General features: G+C 42.4%; 1 protein-coding gene across 1 annotated transcript in view; it reads left to right on the plus strand.

Annotated features, from left to right (window-relative positions):
* The first annotated feature begins 385 nt into the window (after positions 1–385).
* SRGAP1 (SLIT-ROBO Rho GTPase activating protein 1) overlaps positions 386–19165 on the plus strand; it is a 108707-nt gene continuing 89927 nt past the window's right edge. The window contains exon 1 of the mRNA XM_083574419.1: positions 386–1239. Within this exon, the coding sequence (XP_083430545.1) occupies positions 1173–1239 (67 nt within the window). The 5' untranslated portion in view covers positions 386–1172. The remainder of the gene's footprint in view (positions 1240–19165) is intronic.

Genomic DNA, 19165 nt, shown 5'->3' on the forward strand with positions numbered 1-19165 from the left:
TTTCCACGCCAGGATCAAGGGCTCTTGCAAGACCTTATCTCTGCCTCGCACCCCTTTCCCCAGCAAAGCCCCGCTCACCATATGCTCCTGGGGCGAGAAACCGGGAGGAGGAGGAGAACCCCCAACCCCACCCCCCCTCCTCTCGGCTCGCCGCTTCCCCTTTTGCAGCTGCTAGCAATAACCCTCCCTTCTCCTTCCTAGCGGCATCTCGCCCGGCAAAGCGGGCGCTTTAGGCGCGAGCCTGGGCAGGGTCCGCTCCTCGCTCACACGGGGAGGCATCCGGGCAGCCTGGCCCGCTAAGCCCCGCCCTCCGCCCTCCTGTCATTGGGCAGCGGCCGAGGCGGCGCGGCCCCCATTGGCCGCGAGGGGTGTCGGCTCGGCGCAGGGGAGGGGCGGCAGAAGGAGAACCCGCGAGGCGCTTGGAAGCTCCCGGGCTGGCGGCTTAGTCCCTTGCCTGCGCGCGGCGGCTTCGGGTGGGCTGTGCGCCTTCGCCTGCATTCCCAGGCCGGCAGCTGCCGATAGGAGGAGGCGGAGAGCGCGGCTGAGGCGGCGAAGGCGTGGTAGCAGCAGCAGCGGCGGCGGCGGCGCGAGGGGCTTGGCTCCGGAGAGAGCGGGAAGGCGGAGAAGCCATTAGGGAGGAGAGAGAACTTTTGTTTCGGAGCTCTGAGGCGCCCCCTGCCCGAGTCCCGCCTGCTTGGCTCTCGCCGCGCTCGTAGCCGACGGCGAAATTTCTGATCCGCAGGCGAAATTTCGCCGCCTCGGTCCCGCGATGCTGCGGGCGGCCGTCCAGGCTCTGGTGCGGACTGAGTGAAAGGCAGCGGCCGCAGGAAGAGAAGAGCGAGGGATTTCCCGAGACTCGAGGGTAAGGGCTGGTCCCGGCTGCTTCGACGCCCAGCCTTTGGTTACTGCTGCTGCTGCTGCTGCCGCTGCCGCGCCCCGGAGATGGTGCCTGCTCCGGGATTAGCCTAAAAGTCCCCTCTTTCTCTCTCTCTCGCCTTTCCAGCTACGATCGCCGGCAGATCTAGCTTGGGACGCGCAGCGAAGTCGCTCACCCGTCCTTCCCACCTCGAGGAAGATCTCTGCTGTAAGCGAAGCAATTACAAATTGTGCCGCGCGAAACTCTGCCAAGTGTTTCCCTACCCTCTCTCTGAAAGAAGAACCGGGAGGATAATATGTCAACCCCGAGCAGATTCAAGAAGGACAAGGAGATCGTGGCCGAATATGAAAGTCAAGTGAAAGGTAAGAAGTCCGAGGCGGCCGTCGGGGTGGGACAGGAAAGCCGCCTCCTCGTTTCTGACTCTCCTCTTGGTTTTTACCCTGCCTTAACTCCAATGCAAGGAGGCGAGCGCACAGCTTTCCATTCCGAGTAATTACCCCCCAAAAAACTGGCATCCTCATATTATAACGGGGGTTATAATCCTGGCTAAATCCGATCCCCCCCCGCGCCCCAATCGAAAGGGGTTTGAAAGGGTGGGGGAAAGTCCACCTTTGTACCGCTCAGGCCACTCGCTGATTTGAGAGTGTGATAAATTGGTCGGCGAGTGTGTGTCATGGGGGATAAGCTTAAACCATTTTAGGTGATAAGTGCCCCAGCTTCCAGCTGAAGACTCATCACAGAGTCATCTGGTTAATAGAGTCACAGTATCCAGTGTGGAAAGGGAAATGGGCTTGCATAGCAAGAGGGAAGCTGCGAGACCCGTTCTTTGAATAGCCTTCTCCAGCCCCTCTCTTTCCCAACCACAGTTAAACTGGAAGTGAGAACTCTCTTCTTGTTTTTCTTTTTAAAAATACTGCTTGATTGCACAGTTTTAACAGCGTAGATTGCAATTGCTACACTTAATTTACTTCCAGGATGCCCTTTGATTTGGCAAAGGGAGGGTTGTAACTGATTGACAGCTCCTGTGTATCTGGAATGGCTGGCTTAGACCATGCACCTTCTATTTAATCAGTTACAAATGTTCTGTAGCCTTTTAAAAATCAGTCTTTTAACAGTAGAAACAATGCTACAACATCCTCCCTGCCTATATTGTACATCAGTTCTGTTTCTCCGTGATTGCTTTTTTATTTTAATGTCGCAGCGGAAGACTGTGTTTATACAATCATACATAATATTTTAAGAGTTTCACTTTCCTGTTCTGTAGCTTCATTATATCTGCAGCTTCTGTTTTCTAGCACTTGGCAGCTTTTGAATAAAATGTCTCTTGGAAACAAACAAGATCTTCCTTCTAGAAATATGCTAGTTCACGTTCCTTGTATGTGCTGATTTAAGTTCTTCACTTCATTGGTCGAAAACTAATGTGGGCTATATTGGAGCATACACATTAATTTGCTCCAGCGTGTGTACATAATAAAAGTTTATATTGCAATTTTGAGTTTGTCCATAGTAATGAAATACCCTTTACATATGCAAATCCAACATGTGATGTCATCAGGAACTCCGTTTCACATAGTGTTCTGTTGGCTTTGGTAGAACTCTGTTCAACCAGGGTTTCCCAAAAGGGTATCCAGCTGTTTTTGGACTACAATTCCCATCAACCCTGACCACAGGTCCTGCTAGCTTGGGATGGTGGGAGTTGTAGTCCAAAAACAGCTGGAGACCCAAGTTTGGGAAACCTTGATCTCAACACTAAGGGTTCCCAGACAAGCAACTGGGTACCTATGGCTATAGTTCCACCCTACTAGCTTTTTAATGTAGAGCAGCAGCCAGAAAAAGACCAGGCATGCATTGTCTACCGTACAGTCACACGTGGCTTTGAAATGTATGACTGGCCTTCCAATTCTTTGCCAGCACTGTCTCAGAATCTTACGTGACTGTGTTCAGCTTGAAGGATGAGTGCCTAGCTGGTGCCTCCAGAGTTTGGGGGTATGAAAGCCCCACTTTTTTCAGATATGCAATTGCTGCACAGATTATTGAATCAGATCTCGAAGGAAAGCTGCCTTAAACAAAAAGTTGGCTTTTTGTTTAGGTGGCTAAATATTGCAGCGCTAGGAGCCTATCTAATTTCAGCTGGTAACTGAATCCAGGCCACTTCCACACTATGTATTTAAAACACTATTATATTGCTTCAACAGTCGTGCCTTTCCCCCAAAGAACTCTGGTACTGTAGTTTAAGGATGCTCAGAGTTGTTAGGATACTGTTCTACCCCTTACAGAGTGGTTTAACCATCAATCTCTTTTCCTAGGGAACTCTGTAACACAAACTGCCTGGGAGTTCTTGTACAAGCCAAGTGCACCTCTGGGACATAACTATACTCTCAGCTGTGTGCCATCTGAGGAATTCAGTTGCTCGGCAGGGATATATGGGACAACTATCAGAACACAGATACAAAGTAGCAGTAGTACTAGAATATAAATAATTTAAATGGTTGTGTGTATTGTGTTGAAAACAAAGTAAAAATTTAGTGGGGAAAGTATATGTTATTCAGATGAAACAAACTTATGTACAGTTTAATGGGTTTTGTTTTTGCATTTGCTAAACATGGGAAAGAAGAAAACACTACAGAGGTACTAAATTCTCTGACAACTAGTAACAACACCAAACTACCTATACCACCAAATAATTTTTGGCTTGTGGATTCTGTGAGCATACTAGATTGAACAGATCACTGGGCAATTTTTTTAAAGAAAATATTCTGTTATGAGCAATACCAGACTTCATGTTGACTTGGCACATAAAGTCCTACACAACTTGGGTCCCAAGTACTTGATAGAGCACCTCTCCCAGCATCTGCTTGTCTGAGCTCCTAAGATCTGCAGGGGAGCCTTATCTGTGCTCCTATCAATGGCCATGATTTGTTTATGATGATGAGAAACTGGGCCTTCTCTGTTGTGGAACTCTCATTGTGGAACTCCTTTCCATTGAAGGCATAGTTGTGTCATCACTTCCAGGCTTGTGAAGTCAGAAGGTGATATTTCTTCCCCTGCAGGCTTATGGGGAGAGTTTGACCCAAGGGCTGTTGGTCTGTGGTTGACAATTTTGTATTAGAATGATTTTAATATGTTACGAATTTTATTGGAAATATTGTGTGTTGCCTTGGGCCAAGGGGTGGTCTAGGAATGTATGCATATATTTAATACATTAATATATCAACCTTTCTCCCAAAGTAGGAATAAATAATAATAAAATAACCATACAAGGAAGAGGATTTGGGCTGTCATGATTTTAGATAACTGGCTATATCATTGAGTTCAGGAATAAGAAACATGGTAAATAAATTTGGCCAATTAAGTGGTTGCTGGGGCTGTTCTTTGCAGTACACTTTTAATAAACAACAACAGTCTCAAATGTGTAGTTTATCCCAGTGGAAATAATTATCCTATTTTTCCTCACAAAACACATGAAGAATAAGCTCCACTCACATGGCTGTGGCATGTCATCATGGCAGTCTAGTTTACTTTTTCTTATATCTGGCCACAAGAAAATAGACGTGCTACTCACTCTAGTGCACATAGACTGTTTTCGTCACAAAATGAAGTGTTCAGTTTGCAGAAATAGCCTTTGTTAATAAAGGACTATGATGATAAATGCCATATCTGGCAAGTGAGATGTGTACAGGAATATGTTTCTGTGCCTTCAACTAAGGCAGGTGGAAATGTGTATCGTAATCCATGGTTGCACTTGCCCCTGTTGGACCAGTTAGATATGTAGGGGTGTGCTTTGGGGATGGATGCCCACATCCTGGAGCTGTTGATTGTCTTTGGCTAGATGTGCATGACTGTAGCTGGGTTTAAGCCAAAGTATACAAGGCTGCCGTTGTATGCAGAATTAGGTATGGCATGCTGAACTCTGCATCCAAATGGGCGATGAGACTGGTAGTTTACCAAGTTCATTTTGCCACTCTGCTTCAAGTCAGTCATCTATGTTTTTCCATGTCCTGGTAAAACTTGGAAGAATACTTCAAGAAGAACAGCATGGAACCATTGTTAACATGTAACAATTTAATGATATTTAAGCTTAATAATATATAAACAGAGTCAAAGTCAGTCATTGTGTATGAGATCTACTAGTATTAGAATATTTAAAAGATTATCTGTGTCCCACAGTGTTCTACAGGGGCTGCTGGAGCTTGACTTCATTCAAGTCTTGTATTTTGACTTATTGAAGAAACACAAAAATAATTAGCATGACACGTTGAGAGAATGTGCCTTGCATTCCATTAAAACTAGTTGGATAATTTAGTGAGATTCTTCAGTTGGAGGACTGAATACAAGGAAATGTCATAGGTCACTGGTGTTTTATTAGTATTTAAAAAAAAAATCTTAGGCTTTAACTGCAGATTGAGGCCTAGCCTAACCTATGGAATACAAACTTTTATCTATTAATCTTTACAGGAACCCAGCAATTATACTTCTGAAGGCAATTTATGCATTACAGCTGCCATTTGAAAGACGTTTCAGATTACTCCATGTGGCAGCTGTTGGCATATAACAAGCTCTATTTATTCAGTAATTCGAGGTGCTGATTTGGCAGTCTTCTCCAGGTCACTGCAAACTTCCTGAAAAAGAAAGGTTTGTAATGAATATTGTTAAGTCTACATGGTGAAACGCTGTATTTCACATTTGGTAACTGCTGTTCAAGGCAGTATCGGTGTGGGTGACCATATAATGTACAAAACATCCCAGGATTATAATACTGCTTTTACATAGCAGTTTCCTGTACTTCCTGAAGAAACAGGAATTATCTGGAAGAAACAGGAGCAGTGTAGTTTAGAAATACTTTTCTGACCATGCAGTCTGTACTTGCCATTGTAACCCATGCGGTATCCATTTCAGTCATATTGCAGATGGTCCAGGAGGCAGTGTAGATTCAACACAACATGGACCGGGAGGAATGGAACATTATCATTATTGTTGTTGTTTAGTCATGTCCGACCCGTGACCCCATGGACCAGAGCACGCCAGGCACTCCTGTCTTCTACTGCCTCCCACAGTTTGGTCAAACTCATGTTGGTAGCTTCGAGAATATTCCAACCGTCTGGTCCTCTGTCGTCCCCTTCTCCTCGTGCCCTCCATCTTTCCCAACATCAGGGTCTTTTCCAGGGAGTCTTCTCTTCTCATGAGGTGGCCAAAGTACTGGAGCCTCAGCTTCAGGATCTGTCCTTCCAGTGAGCTCTCAGGGCAGATTTCCTTCAGAATGGATAGGTTTGATCTTCTTGCAGTCCATGGGACTCTCAAGAGTCTCCTCCAGCACCATCATTCAAAAGCATCAATTCTTTGGCGATCAGCCTTCTTTATGGTCCAGCTCTCACTTCCATACATCACCACTGGGAAAACCATAGCTTTAACTATAAGGGCCTTTGTTGGCAAGGTGATGTCTCTGCTTTTTAAGATGCTGTCTAGGTTTGTCATTGCTTTTCTCCCAAGAAGCAGGTGTCTTTTAATTTCATGACTGCTGTCACCATCTGCAGTGATCATGGAGCCCAAGAAATAATGCACATTATCATATGCACCATTAAATGAATTTGTTTAAATAGCTGGAGTTTGTCTAACAACAATGGCCAGGTTCTTAGGTCAGAGGTGTGTGGTGCAGATGTTTCTTTTTCTGAATTTTCTCCAGATAAGTTGCTTGTAATTGTGCCATCATTGCCAGGCCACTTCATGATATAGTGTTGTGAAACAAGAGAGATAGTGATCTGCCCATTTTGTCACCCGATGAATTGCTGGCCATTGATTATCTGAACGGACTTGAGCTTCTCACATACAAACCTAATATTCTAGTCATTGCACCATGATAGTTCTCTCAAACACAAAACACCTACTTCTAAATGATAACATCCAAAAGCTGCATTGCAGAATTCTGGAAATTATGGAGGTGACATTAAAGTATATTGCTTTTTCTGATCTTGGAACATTTAGTATTTGCATAAGCCTCAGTGTAATAATTAATATTTACTTGAATCTTCCGTGCCCTACTTTTTAAAAGATTTTGTATTAGCTGCAGCTGTTTAGGAAAGAAGTTTTAGCAGAACAAAGTATACAAAATCCATGCTATGTAACTGTCTTCTTCCAAGCATCTCAAAGTAGATGAAAATTTGTTTAATCTAGAAGAGAGCTATCATTTTTTCAGAGAAGAAAATAAAATTGTGGTACAGTTAAATTTCGTCAAATGTATCATGTGTGAGAAGGCAGAAAAAATCCACTTACGTTTGCAATCGACAGTTTCACATGCAACCTTGAGAAAACCTGCAAATTTTCTCTATTCAATGAGGTGCAGGAGTTTCTGTTTCTGCTTGTCCCTCTGAATTGTATTAAGTAATGTGCCCATTCATTTAGGCTCCAGAAGACGTTTGTGTGCTGCATTTCAAAATAGCACACTGGCCTTGTTCTTCTGTGATGCTAAACCATGGTTTGACCCTACATGCATGACTAAGAAGAAGCCTAACCAAAGCCTTAGGTCTGCATACTCCTCCTTACAACCCCCATGTGGCCAGCAGAAGGACGTCACCAGTTCTTAGCTTCCATGGTTGTTGTGCTATATGATTTGGAAATCATGGTTTAAACCAAACTAGTTAGTTAAGCAAAGCAAGCCATTGTAACCCATTGTTCCGAGTCAGTTTTAAACAATGATCTGTGGTTCATAGGACACACCAAGCCAGAATTTGTGGAAAGTGAAATTAAATGTGAACAAAGTCCTCCTCCTGCAGCAGAAGACTCGTGGGAACGGAAATGAGAGCCTGAATTTTTGCTTAGGGTCCGTTCTGCTCATGCATGTTACACTATACAGTGGTATCTGTACAGTGGTTCCTGAACTTAATCCGTTCTGGGAGTCTGTTCAACTCCCAAAACCGTTTGAAAACCAAGGCACGGCTTCAGATTGGCTGCAGAAGCTTCCTGCACACAAGCAGAAGCCGCGTTGGATGTTCGGCTTCCGAAAAATGTTTGCAAACCAGAACACTTAACTTCCGGGTTTGTGGTGTTTGGGAGCTGATTTGTTCAACAACTAAGCCGTTCGAGAACCAAGGTATCACTGTACAATTATTTAGTGTTGCGTGTAGCCATAGCCACTTGTCAGAAATCAAACACAGAAGCTATCTTTTCCTATTCTTACTTTTCATTGTTTAAAAGGCAGTGCTGATATTTCACACTTGCTTTATATTATACTTCTTAAGCTTGCTTCTCAGAAGTAAACACATATTGTAGGGAGAACATTTGCTAACACTTATTGCAGAAGTGTGAAAGGGAGAGCTGTGAATTTCTTTATGGCTGTGTTTGGGTGAGAGACACAGCTGCTGTCTCAGACGTCCAGAGTCTCTGGCTTTTTTGCAGCAATAAAATTGTATTTCCAGATAAATTTGTCCCAAGATATTTAGGATCTCTAGGTGACAGTTTTGGTTTGGAACAAAATTGTAACCAAGAATAACCAACTTGATTCTGTGGGTAGTATTGTGGCAAGAAATATGAATGAGGACAAATCTTTCCTTAATTGTTTGTAAGATGAAAATGAATGGCATCTTCACAAATGATTAAGCAAAACTTACATTTTAATAATCTTCCCTTTTTTTGGAAGGGAAGGTAATTATTTTAACTTCCGGAGCACCCCAAGTTAAAATTAGTATTTGGCTATCATGCTAACATTTTGCCACATAAACCACAGTAGACCCATTTGAATCACAAGACCAATCTACATTGTCCCTGAGTCTCCTAGTTATTCATGCCATAGTGAAAGAGAGTGGGGAAATGTTATTATATTCACACTTTGTGGATATAATGGTGTCATATGGTTGAGAAATACTGGGGAAGCAGTGGATATGCTGTGCAGCTCTGGAAAAACCTGGGTGATGCTGCTATCACCCAGCCATACCGATCCATCATGTTTCACTATAAGCAGTTGAACTGCCATCTACATGTAGAATGTGGCCAGTTTGGTGTATAAAAAGAGCGCTTGGTTCCAGTTCAGATATTTCCGGGTGAACAAGTCACAGTGCGCCAAGGCTCACATGTTCAACCTTCCGCTCTCTTCCTCTTTCAGAAGCAACAGGTCCTCTGTGACATCCAGACTTGGGAAACTGTGTAAATTACCATTTGAGAACAAGCCGGTATCTGAATCAATGATTCCATATCCTGAACTGTTCTTGGACTGCACTTAAAGTGCAGTTTCCTAACTTTAAAACAGAAAGTGGATGCTTCCATCCTGGGTGTGCAAGAGAAGATGGGAAGTTTGAGCACCCGAGCCTTCCATAGTTTATTCAGAATGTAGTAAGTCATGTTTCCCCATTAAATCTGAATTGGGCCTCTATTTCCTCACTATAGCTGACACATGTCACACTTTATAGATGAATTAATGAGAATTTTGGAACTAAGTTACGATGCATGCTATTCCTGTTTCTAGCCGGCAGGATCTTTTGCTTTTGCCCACAAACATTGCTAACTGCAATTGCATGCACTTTATGTTGTGGGTGGATAGAAAAGAAGCGGTGCTACTGAGCGCAGTGATTAAAAGAGAATTTAAAGATGCCCTCTATAAAATGGTTGCAGGGAAGGCAGAAGTAGTAGTTTACAAGAAGAGTGCTGTAATTGAACTCTTTATGATGTGGCAGTTCTTGTAAACCACGTTTGGAATTACTACAAACACCGTCGGATTTGCCAGAAGATGATTTCCATGAAGTAATAATTGTAACTCTTTACATTTGGCCACAGTGGGGAAATAACGGGAGTATAGTAGATCCATGAATATTGTGTCTCCGGGCTCTTAAGCAGATGCAGTCTTTCTTCTAAAGCACTGCATATAATATCTATTAGCAGAGAGCATTGAGTTGGGAGTCTTGCTACTTTGACAGCGTGTATATATGCTTCCAAATCACTGTTCACCAAAGATAATGTCATATATACGGGCTGTGGCCTAATACATATTTATTACGTTCTCTTTCTCATACCTGGAACCTAAACACAATGCTTTAGAAGTTCATCTATTGGCTTCACTATAAATTACTCTTGTAATTTAACAATGTGGGTTCTGTATTGTAAGCATTGCACAAAACAATAGAGTAAGCCCTGCCTATGCGCCTACTATGTAAACATTTCCAAATAGTTTCTCTTGGAACTTGCGTTTCATACACCTCAACCCTGTTTCAGCATTCTTTGCTCCCATGTCGGGCGATGCAGGTTCATGAACAGCCCCGCCCCTGTTGTTGTTCATTCTTTCCTTGACATTTGTGCATATGACTTGTGAGTATCCCTGAGTATGGACATTGTAGGCCCCTTCCTTGGTACTTGGGCATACAATGCAAGCATATGTACCAGGGACACCTTCATGTATATGGTTATGCATGCAAAGGCCTTCATGGAATCTGCAACCCTTCTTAAAAACACATTGCTAGAAAGGGTATAAGATAGAACAGGCTTTACCAACCTGGTGCCCTCAAAAGGCTTCTTTTGGACTGTGACTCCTGCCAGCCTCAGCCAGTGCACTGTGGGAAGTCGTGTCTAGATACATATACCAGAGCATTAGAAATACTGTAGGATTATAATGGCAGCTTGTTTGGGAAAGAGTTATAGGAACATCAGGCTCCACAGGAGATGCGCAGCTAGCTGAACTATAGCAGCATTTGAGTGTTTCAGAATGTAGATAATGGGCACTCTAGAGCCTATACTAAAATTGTCTTGCATTTTCCCATTTTTCCTCTGTTTCCTTCTTAATTTGAGATTTGACACACTTTCAAAAGATTGCTGTCACACACTTGTGGTTTAACAGATCAAGAAAGCTTATATTTTTATGCTATGTGAGCAAGAGCATTAGAGATGATAAAGAAATGATACATTTCGAACCCAGAGTGTCTCCCAGTGGAGCAGCGCACACACACACATATAAATATATATTTCTTGTGTGGCATTAGCTTAGAATTTCTGCCTAGCAGAAACTGGCTGAGCCAGTGCATGCTGACGTTTCATCATGAATGATTATTAGCCTGAAAGCCTGTAAATTAACAAGCTTAAATTCCCTTTCACTTACCAATGTCTTTATTATATATTAAGTTCCTGCAGCTCATCAAGAAATGTGTTTACATACTCTTTCAAGCTGATCACATTTGTATTTATGTATTGCATAGCTTACAGAAAGCTACCACAGTTCAAACACCATTTTTTTAGCACAGCTGTTCTGCTAATTAAAGAGCTGGTTATCTAGCACAGCATGCGCATAGCTGAGTGTCCTGACTTCAGCTACCCAGTGTAGGGTAGTTTCTGCCCTGTACAAAGAGGGAACTTGCTCTGTGAGACCTTTCGCCCTTGCAATTGATTTTAATAATGTTAATGGGTCAATGTAGCCACAGTGGGTCAGAAGGTTAAAGTCAGTGAAACATTTGGTAAACGAGAATTCTCTAAATCTTTAATTCCCTTATGGACTGTGAAGCAGAATGCTAATAAGATAGTTCCAGAACGGCTTGGGGGAGATTAGTGACGGGACATGGAATATATAGGCTAAAGGCTGCCAACTAGAGTCTTGCTTAGGTCGGTAATAGATCAGAGGCTCTCTGTATCACAGGATTTCACAGTTGTATTTTACAGGTTTATGGTTTTGCATTGGCTTTCATAGTTGTCTCTTTCTGCGCTCCAGTATCCCAGGCAAGTTTTTATCATTCACAGTGCCCATATGTACATTGCTATGGTAGAATAATGATCAATCCCTCCGGCTGGATGAGTAGAGGGTTATGCATTCATGTATATACTTGAAAAGCAAGTATATTGAGAACAGAAGGCTTATGAACCAAGTGGATAATGGGCTTCTATTTGTAGATACATCTGCAAATTTGTGTTCCAGATACAAAGATGGGACAACAAAGACTGGTTTACGGTTAGAAATGGATTGATCAGTCATTATCACTTCTGCATATTTTCTTCTTAAGTCTGTTCTGTCTTATTCCTATGTTTAAGAAAAATAGTTAAAATAAGCTGTCCTGGGAGGCATGTTTAAATGCTAATCTCAAAACACACTTATTTTTATACGTTATTTGAATGTAGGTGTCATGAACTACCGACTATTGCTCCATGTGGGAAAGTTATCAGGAAAGAACATTTGGATCGTGACCTGACTGTTTCTGGGCAGGCAGGAAAACACAAGTACTTTCTTTTTTCAACTGAGCTTTGCTCAAGCTCCAGTGAAGGGTTGGGAACCTCTGCTGCATGGGTCAAGCTGGGCCTACCATGTCTCCCCATTTGTCCCACCAGGCTATTTTCTCTAAATCACACACAGCTGCCCCACACCTGATGCCATATGTGATGTCAGGTATGGGGCAGGTACCAATGTGGCTACAAAGGAAAGCTCCTGATTGCTAGAGTAAGGCATGCTTCTGCTGCCCATCAGCTGATGGGTGTTGAAAGTGCATCTTCCTACTATAGACCTGTGGTTTCCATTGCTCCTTCTAATCAGAATTGCTTTTCGGTTCCGAGCTGTCTCATGGCTCTTGACTCACCTAGGCTACTGCCCACGGCTCATGCCTGGCAGTTAAGAGAACTGTGAATAGCTGGTGGTTAACAAGTCCTGGTTCTTACATTAAATTAATCAGAACAGCCCTTCAATTACCTTGCCAAAAAGCCACCCATGAATTAAGTGGGATTTACAGCTCTTACTCGCAGCGATTGGGCAATTATTCCAGAGGCTTGAGGCAATTGCAATTGAGGCCTGGCCCCTAAAAGCAGACTTATTTAAACTCGTGTAACAAAGATATACAGAGCATGTCCTCATCAAATTATCGTAATGTGTCGGGAGAGATTGTATCTAAGGAATGTTGTATGCAGGCTATGGATTGCTTTAAAAGGGTAAAAACATGCACCTTGAATTGGGCCCAGAAGTTCACATCACAGTCAACTAGTGCAGCTGCTACACAGGTGACAGAATAAATAATCTCCTTCCAGTATGTGAGATTTAGCATTCTGTACCACCTGGAGATTGTACGTCATCTTCAAGGGGAGCCTCATGTCAAGAATATTGCTGTATTCGGTCCTTGATGTTACAGTAGCATGGATAAGATCAGTGTGTCAAGATCTCTGTTGGTAACACAAATGCAAGTGGTAAAAGGTGCCCCAAAACCATAGCCACTCTGATCTGAGCAGGATTCAGGAGCCATCCCCAAGTTCCACACTATATATAGTCAGATGGGACAATTACTACCACCTCATTTCAAACACTAGACAATAATATTTTCTTTCTGAGCATTGGAATTGCCCATCAGCGTTGCCTCCATCTTAATGATCCCATTTCAGTTTGTTTAACTTCATCCGCTGATCTAGATTTGTCATTTGCTCCTGAATGCTTATTTAATGAAAAGCACAGAACCAAGTTTCATCCGGACTCTGATGACATTTCACTCAATGCTTCAGATTATCTTACTCTGTGGCTTCATAGAGATGCTAAACAACATCTCGCTGAATCTTCCAGAATACTGCATAATCTGTTCCCATAGACCTGTTTTCACAATATTTAAACAGCATTTACTATCATGCGGAGGCAAAGGCCCTGCTCAGTCCTACAGTCTGTTCTCTTTTGCCATTTTGCACCCATAAGAGATTGTGGGTTACGTCTCAGTTCTGCTGCTATTGCAGCATACAGGTATGGACATTCTACTTCCATATGTGTGTGTAAACAAGTTTCTAGTCTGTAGGCTTGCTACTATGTTCTTCACAAGATCACGGCTGTCAGACTGTTCTCAGCCACCTGTGGTCTCTGCTCTTGGGCCCAAGAACCACAACTCATCAGGTAGGATTGAGCACAGCCTATCCCTGCGAGATGAGCGCCGCAACCCCAGAGTCGGTCACGACTGGACCTAATGGTCAGGGGTCCCTTTACCTTTACCTTTATCCCTTCTAAACACCCATTAACCATTCTCACACTCTTAACTTCGTTAATCCTTTCTTCTCTCTCCAGTTTGCCTAGTGATTTCTTTGCTGCATATAAACAGCCCCTCCCATGTCTCTATATTCTTCCACCCCCCACACCCCTTCAACACACCTGGACTTCATTCCAAACAGCTGCCGTGGGCAAGAAGCCAAACTGCTTTGCTGTCATCTCCAGCTACATCATACTTGCATATATATGTGTGTGTGTATGTGTGTGTGTGTGTATATATATATATATATATATATATATATATATATATATGCCTGAAAGTTTACAGATGTTTCCTCATGAACTGGCGTAAGCAGTCTTCCAGTGGAAGGAGGTGACACCACTGAGAACATCAAGGCCAAGACCTTGAAGATAAAGAAGGCATTCCCCATGACCAAACAGGCTGATCTCTGTTGGCAAGATGCTGGAAGATATCCGCACCCTCTCTGACTACAACATCCAGATGGAATCTGCCTTGTGCCTGCTTCTTCGTTTAAGAGGAGACATTTAAATTTGCTGTTTGCCACCCCAATAAACTTCATTGCCTTAATTCCATACATGCACCTTTGTAGAGTATAATTCCTTACATAATTTTTTGGGTTTTTGTGCTCATCCTCTTGACAAGGGGGATCAATTGCAAATTTCAGTTGCATATTTCATGTGATTCTACACAAGTTATATAAGGCACAGAATATGCGCTGCCCTTTCTAACCCAGCCCTCCTGACCTCAGAAGGAGGCTGAAGAAGACTTTTTGCGCAGGTCCAGGGACCTCGGGGCCACACAGGCTTCCCAGTGTTCATGTTCTGCCTCACAACTCTCTGCTCGCCTACCAATGCCATCTGGTTGGGTTTCCCACACCAGGCCGTTTGCCTCAAGATCCAGCTTTGCTTTTCCTGCTTTCTTTCCTTCTCAAGAAACATGGTTGTGCCTACCCACACCAACCAGTGCTGTTCTTTCCCCCCTAGCCATGGAAATCCCATTCAGCCTCCTGTAGTAAAACACTACAAAGCAATTGTGCGATTTCCATATTGGCTGAAGCATGGTGTTCCCTTGAAATGTGTCATGTTACATTTTGTGACTTTTAATGAAATACTAAATAGAGCAAAAGATTTCTGTGACGGGCCTAGCCATACAAGTTTTTAAACTGAACTACAGTAAGGAAGATGAAACGTGGGAAAACCGTTTTGCTTATCTGCACATAACTGTTCGTATAAAATGCAAACCTACGAACCAACCAAAAAAGGCTGACATCTTGACATTTTAATCTTTTAAAACCTATGTAACATCAAGAGACCTACTTTTGCATTTACTGGAAGGTTTTTCACTGCTTCAAGAACAGCACTATAAAATGGTTACAGATAAAAGCTTAAACTGCATGGAGCATAGTGGTCTATTACATAAACAAACACATGGCCATTCCTTTCCAGCTGCTGTCTGCAAATGTTAACAACATTCTGTCAGCTGTGTTGACTGTCTTTATTGCATAATCGGAATGCTTATGGCTCCATTAACACATGAAATGTCAATACAGCCAGAACAAAAATGTGCAACAATGAATGTGATGCAGAAAAGTTTTATGAAACAAAAAGGACAAATAAGGAAATTTAAAAATATGTTGTGCTCATTAATGGAAACATCAGTGACTTCATATAGCTAATCAGTGCATTATATGACTGCAGATATTGTCAAAACAGTCCATGGTGGTGTATATTTGGGGAAGGGCTGTAGCTCAGTGGTGGAGGGACTGCTATGCAGGCAGAATATCCCTCATTCAATTCTCGGCATTTCTCAGTCGGACTGAAAAAACCCCAAAACTCCTATCTGAAACCCTTGAGAGCTGCTACCAGCCAGTGTAGACAGTATTGGGTTAGAACAGGGTTTCCCAAACGTTCGTCTCTAGCTGTTTTTGGACTACAACTCCCATCATTCCTAGCAGGGTTGCCATCTTGAATAAAATATTGTGGGGACCCAGGTAAGCCCCACCCTGCATAATCGATCACATGACACAGTGCACACACATCATTTGAATGGGAATGCCCACAAACTTTGTGGGGCCCAGCCCCCTCAAATATTTTATTGTGGGAGCCTTGGCCTCAACATCCCCTAGGAGTTGGCTCCTATGAGTTCTAGCTAGCAGGACCAGTAGTCAGGGTTGATCAGAATTGTAGTCCAAAAACAGCTGGAGATCCATGTTTGGGAAACCCCGGACCAATGGTCTCATTCTCTGTACATAAGATTTGGAATCTGTTCTGTTTCCACATATTTGATACTCAATCTTAACCCCTTGAACTGGGCTATCTGTCTTTGATGCCATAATTCCTTGGGTATTGTTGGTATAGTGCCATAATTTGGAAATATGGTGATAAGAGACAGGTTAGCTTTCACAATGCTAGAAATGTTTCATTTTGGCAAGGACGTCAGCAATGAGCTCTTTGATAAAATGTATTTAGCTTATAGATTACTGTGTCAACTAAACAACAGAAGTTTAGTTAGCCTTTTCTTGATTCAGGTGCCTCAGGAAAGTCTTGATCATGTCCTGCAAAATGCTTGCATTTTGTCTAAAGGTTGGGAATTGTGGTTTTCACTTTCCCAAAAGCCAGCAACCCATTGGTACATTTTTCTCTACTGTAGAAATTTCATAAATAACCAGCTAATGAATTAAACAACCCTTTCCATTCAGTTTTCTCGATGTTAATGGCACTGGTTTTAATGTCATTTACCTGAGATGGGTAACAAGTATACTGTAATCTTCAATTCCTTTTTTTACGTGCAGGGGATGTAACTTTTCCATCACTGTATTTCTCTTGTTTGGGCACTATAGCCAGAGGTTTAGTACAGATTGACAGCCTTGAAGAGTACATTACTTCATTTCCTTCTGCTTCTTTAATATTCAAAAAAGTAGAAAACATATTTGGCTTACAGAAAGAGTTAAGGCACTTAGAATTGCAAATTCACTCATGCACTAAAAAGTATGGAAATTGTAAGATACCCAAGCTTAACTTTCATTTTATGTTAGCAGCAGGCATATTCTTAAATTGCTCTATTTTCTCACTTACAACATAGTCTCCATGCTCCCACACTTCCTTGGCCTTTCAGCCCCAATATTTTTCCACCTTGAAAGCTCAGAACGCTATTGAGAAAGTGACCATCCTCTGCTTTGGATTAGCAATGATATTGGGATAGAGTCAAGATTAGTATATAACATATACTATATATTAGTATATAACATATAACACCGGTCTTGAAAGACCTACATTGGCTCCCAGTACGTTTCCGAGCACAATTCAAAGTGTTGGTGCTGACCTTTAAAGCCCTAAACGGCCTCGGTCCAGTATACCTGAAGGAGCGTCTCCACCCCCATCATTCTGCCCGGACGCTGAGGTCCAGCGCTGAGGGCCTTCTGGCGGTTCCCTCACTGCGAGAGGCCAAGTTACAGGGAACCAGGCAGAGGGCCTTCTCGGTAGTGGCGCCCGCCCTGTGGAACGCCCTTCCAGCAGATGTCAAAGCGATAAACAACTACCTGACATTCAGAAGACATCTTAAGGCAGCCCTGTTCAGGGAAGTTTTTAACGTGTGATATTTTACTGTATTTTTTGTTTCTATGGAAGCTGCCCAGAGTGGCTGGGGAGGCCCAGCCAGATGGGCGGGGTATAAATAAATTATTATTATTATTATTATTATTATTATTATTATTATTGTAGCTCCATGGAGAAATGGTTCCCAAAATTTCCCCCCACTTGACTAAGGGTCTTCACAGACCACCTAATGATTTTTCTGCCTGTCGTAGCAATTGTAATGTGCTGTGCTATGATTTTAAAGTACATTTTATTGCTTCTATTATTTATTATCTTTTATTATTGAATTGTAGTTCGCATTCCATGCAGTTTAAGAAATAAGGAAGCAATAAAAATACAATTAAGTGGCAATATGGAATATTTAATGCAGACATGCCACGAACCACCTGAATAAAGCTCACAGACTACTGCTGGTTCATGGACCACAGTTTGGGAGCTCCTGCTTTAGAGGGCATCAGGTTTAGGGTTAAAAGAGCACTGGTGTGTCATCATGAGATGATGCACGTCAGCAAGTGAAAGGAGATGAGTGAGCCCCTTTATGACTAAACATGCATGGGATCAGCTTTTGCAGTAGCTTCGTTCTGATTTATTTTAAAATGAATATTTTAGAAGCCTAGCCAAGTACAGGAAGTCTGCACATTTGAGGTCCTAAACTTGAATACAGTGGTCCCTTGGTTCTCGAACTTAATCCATTCCGGAAGTCCGTTCGACTCCCGAAAAAGTTCAAAAACCAAGGCGCAGCTCTGATTGGCTGCAGGAGCTTCCTGCACTCAAGCGGAAGCCACGTCATACATTTGGCTTCCAAAAAACGTTTGCAAACTGGAACGCTTACTTTCGGGTTTGCGGCATTTGGGAGCTGATTTGTTCGACAACTAAGCCATTCAAGAACCAAGATACCACTGTAGTTAAGCTAATGGGGCCTCCTGCTGCTGCTGTGCTGCTGGAGCACAATTTCTGTTCTCATCCTGAAGCAAAGTTCTTAAGCTGAAGCACTATTTCTGGGTTAGCGGAGTCTGTAACCTGAAGCGAATGTAACCTGAAGCGTATGTAACCTGAGGTACCACTGTAATGACAGCAGACATAGGCTAAATTCACACAGCAGTTTATTCTGTTTTCCTGAGATTTCCCTAGCCGTTAATCTTTGCATTATATTTGAGCTTTCACATGTCATAAAAACCCCTTCCAGAAATACAGTGGAATATCATGCACATTTAAGAGTCATTTTCATTTAAGAGTCATTTCAACAAAAAAATTTCTGGAAGCAAATAACACAGAAATGAACACTAAACTTGAACTATATCCCACTATATTCTATTTTTTTTAAAAAAAAAACCTTTCTGTTGCTTTTGCGTGGTTGTAATTTTTTTTACTTTTTTATGTGGTGGGCTGTGTTCCTTTTTTTGCAGTATTGAAATATAAAGGCAGGGTATGGATCTTTTACTTGAATAAATAAACATTTAATATGGCATTTAACTGTTTAAAATATAACCCTCCATCCTAAGGCTGTCACTCTAAAAGAGTAACTAAAGATACCGACTTTGCAAAGTTTGGGAATTCAAAAGATTCCGTAGGCTAGTTTGTCCACAATCAAATCTATAATGAAATGTTCTGCATAAAAATTATACAATTTTCTGTAATCTGGTAGCATAAATAAAAGTTGAAACTTTTGTATATTCTGTTAAGACTTGCACATGTGAGACAGGCAAACAGGATGGAACCAGAGATTGTACAAATCTGTCTGGAGATGAAAGTTAGTAAAGACTAACATC

The sequence above is a fragment of the Podarcis filfolensis genome (genome assembly GCF_964270895.1).
Source record: "Podarcis filfolensis genome assembly, chromosome: 10".
Lineage (NCBI taxonomy): Eukaryota > Metazoa > Chordata > Lepidosauria > Squamata > Lacertidae > Podarcis > Podarcis filfolensis.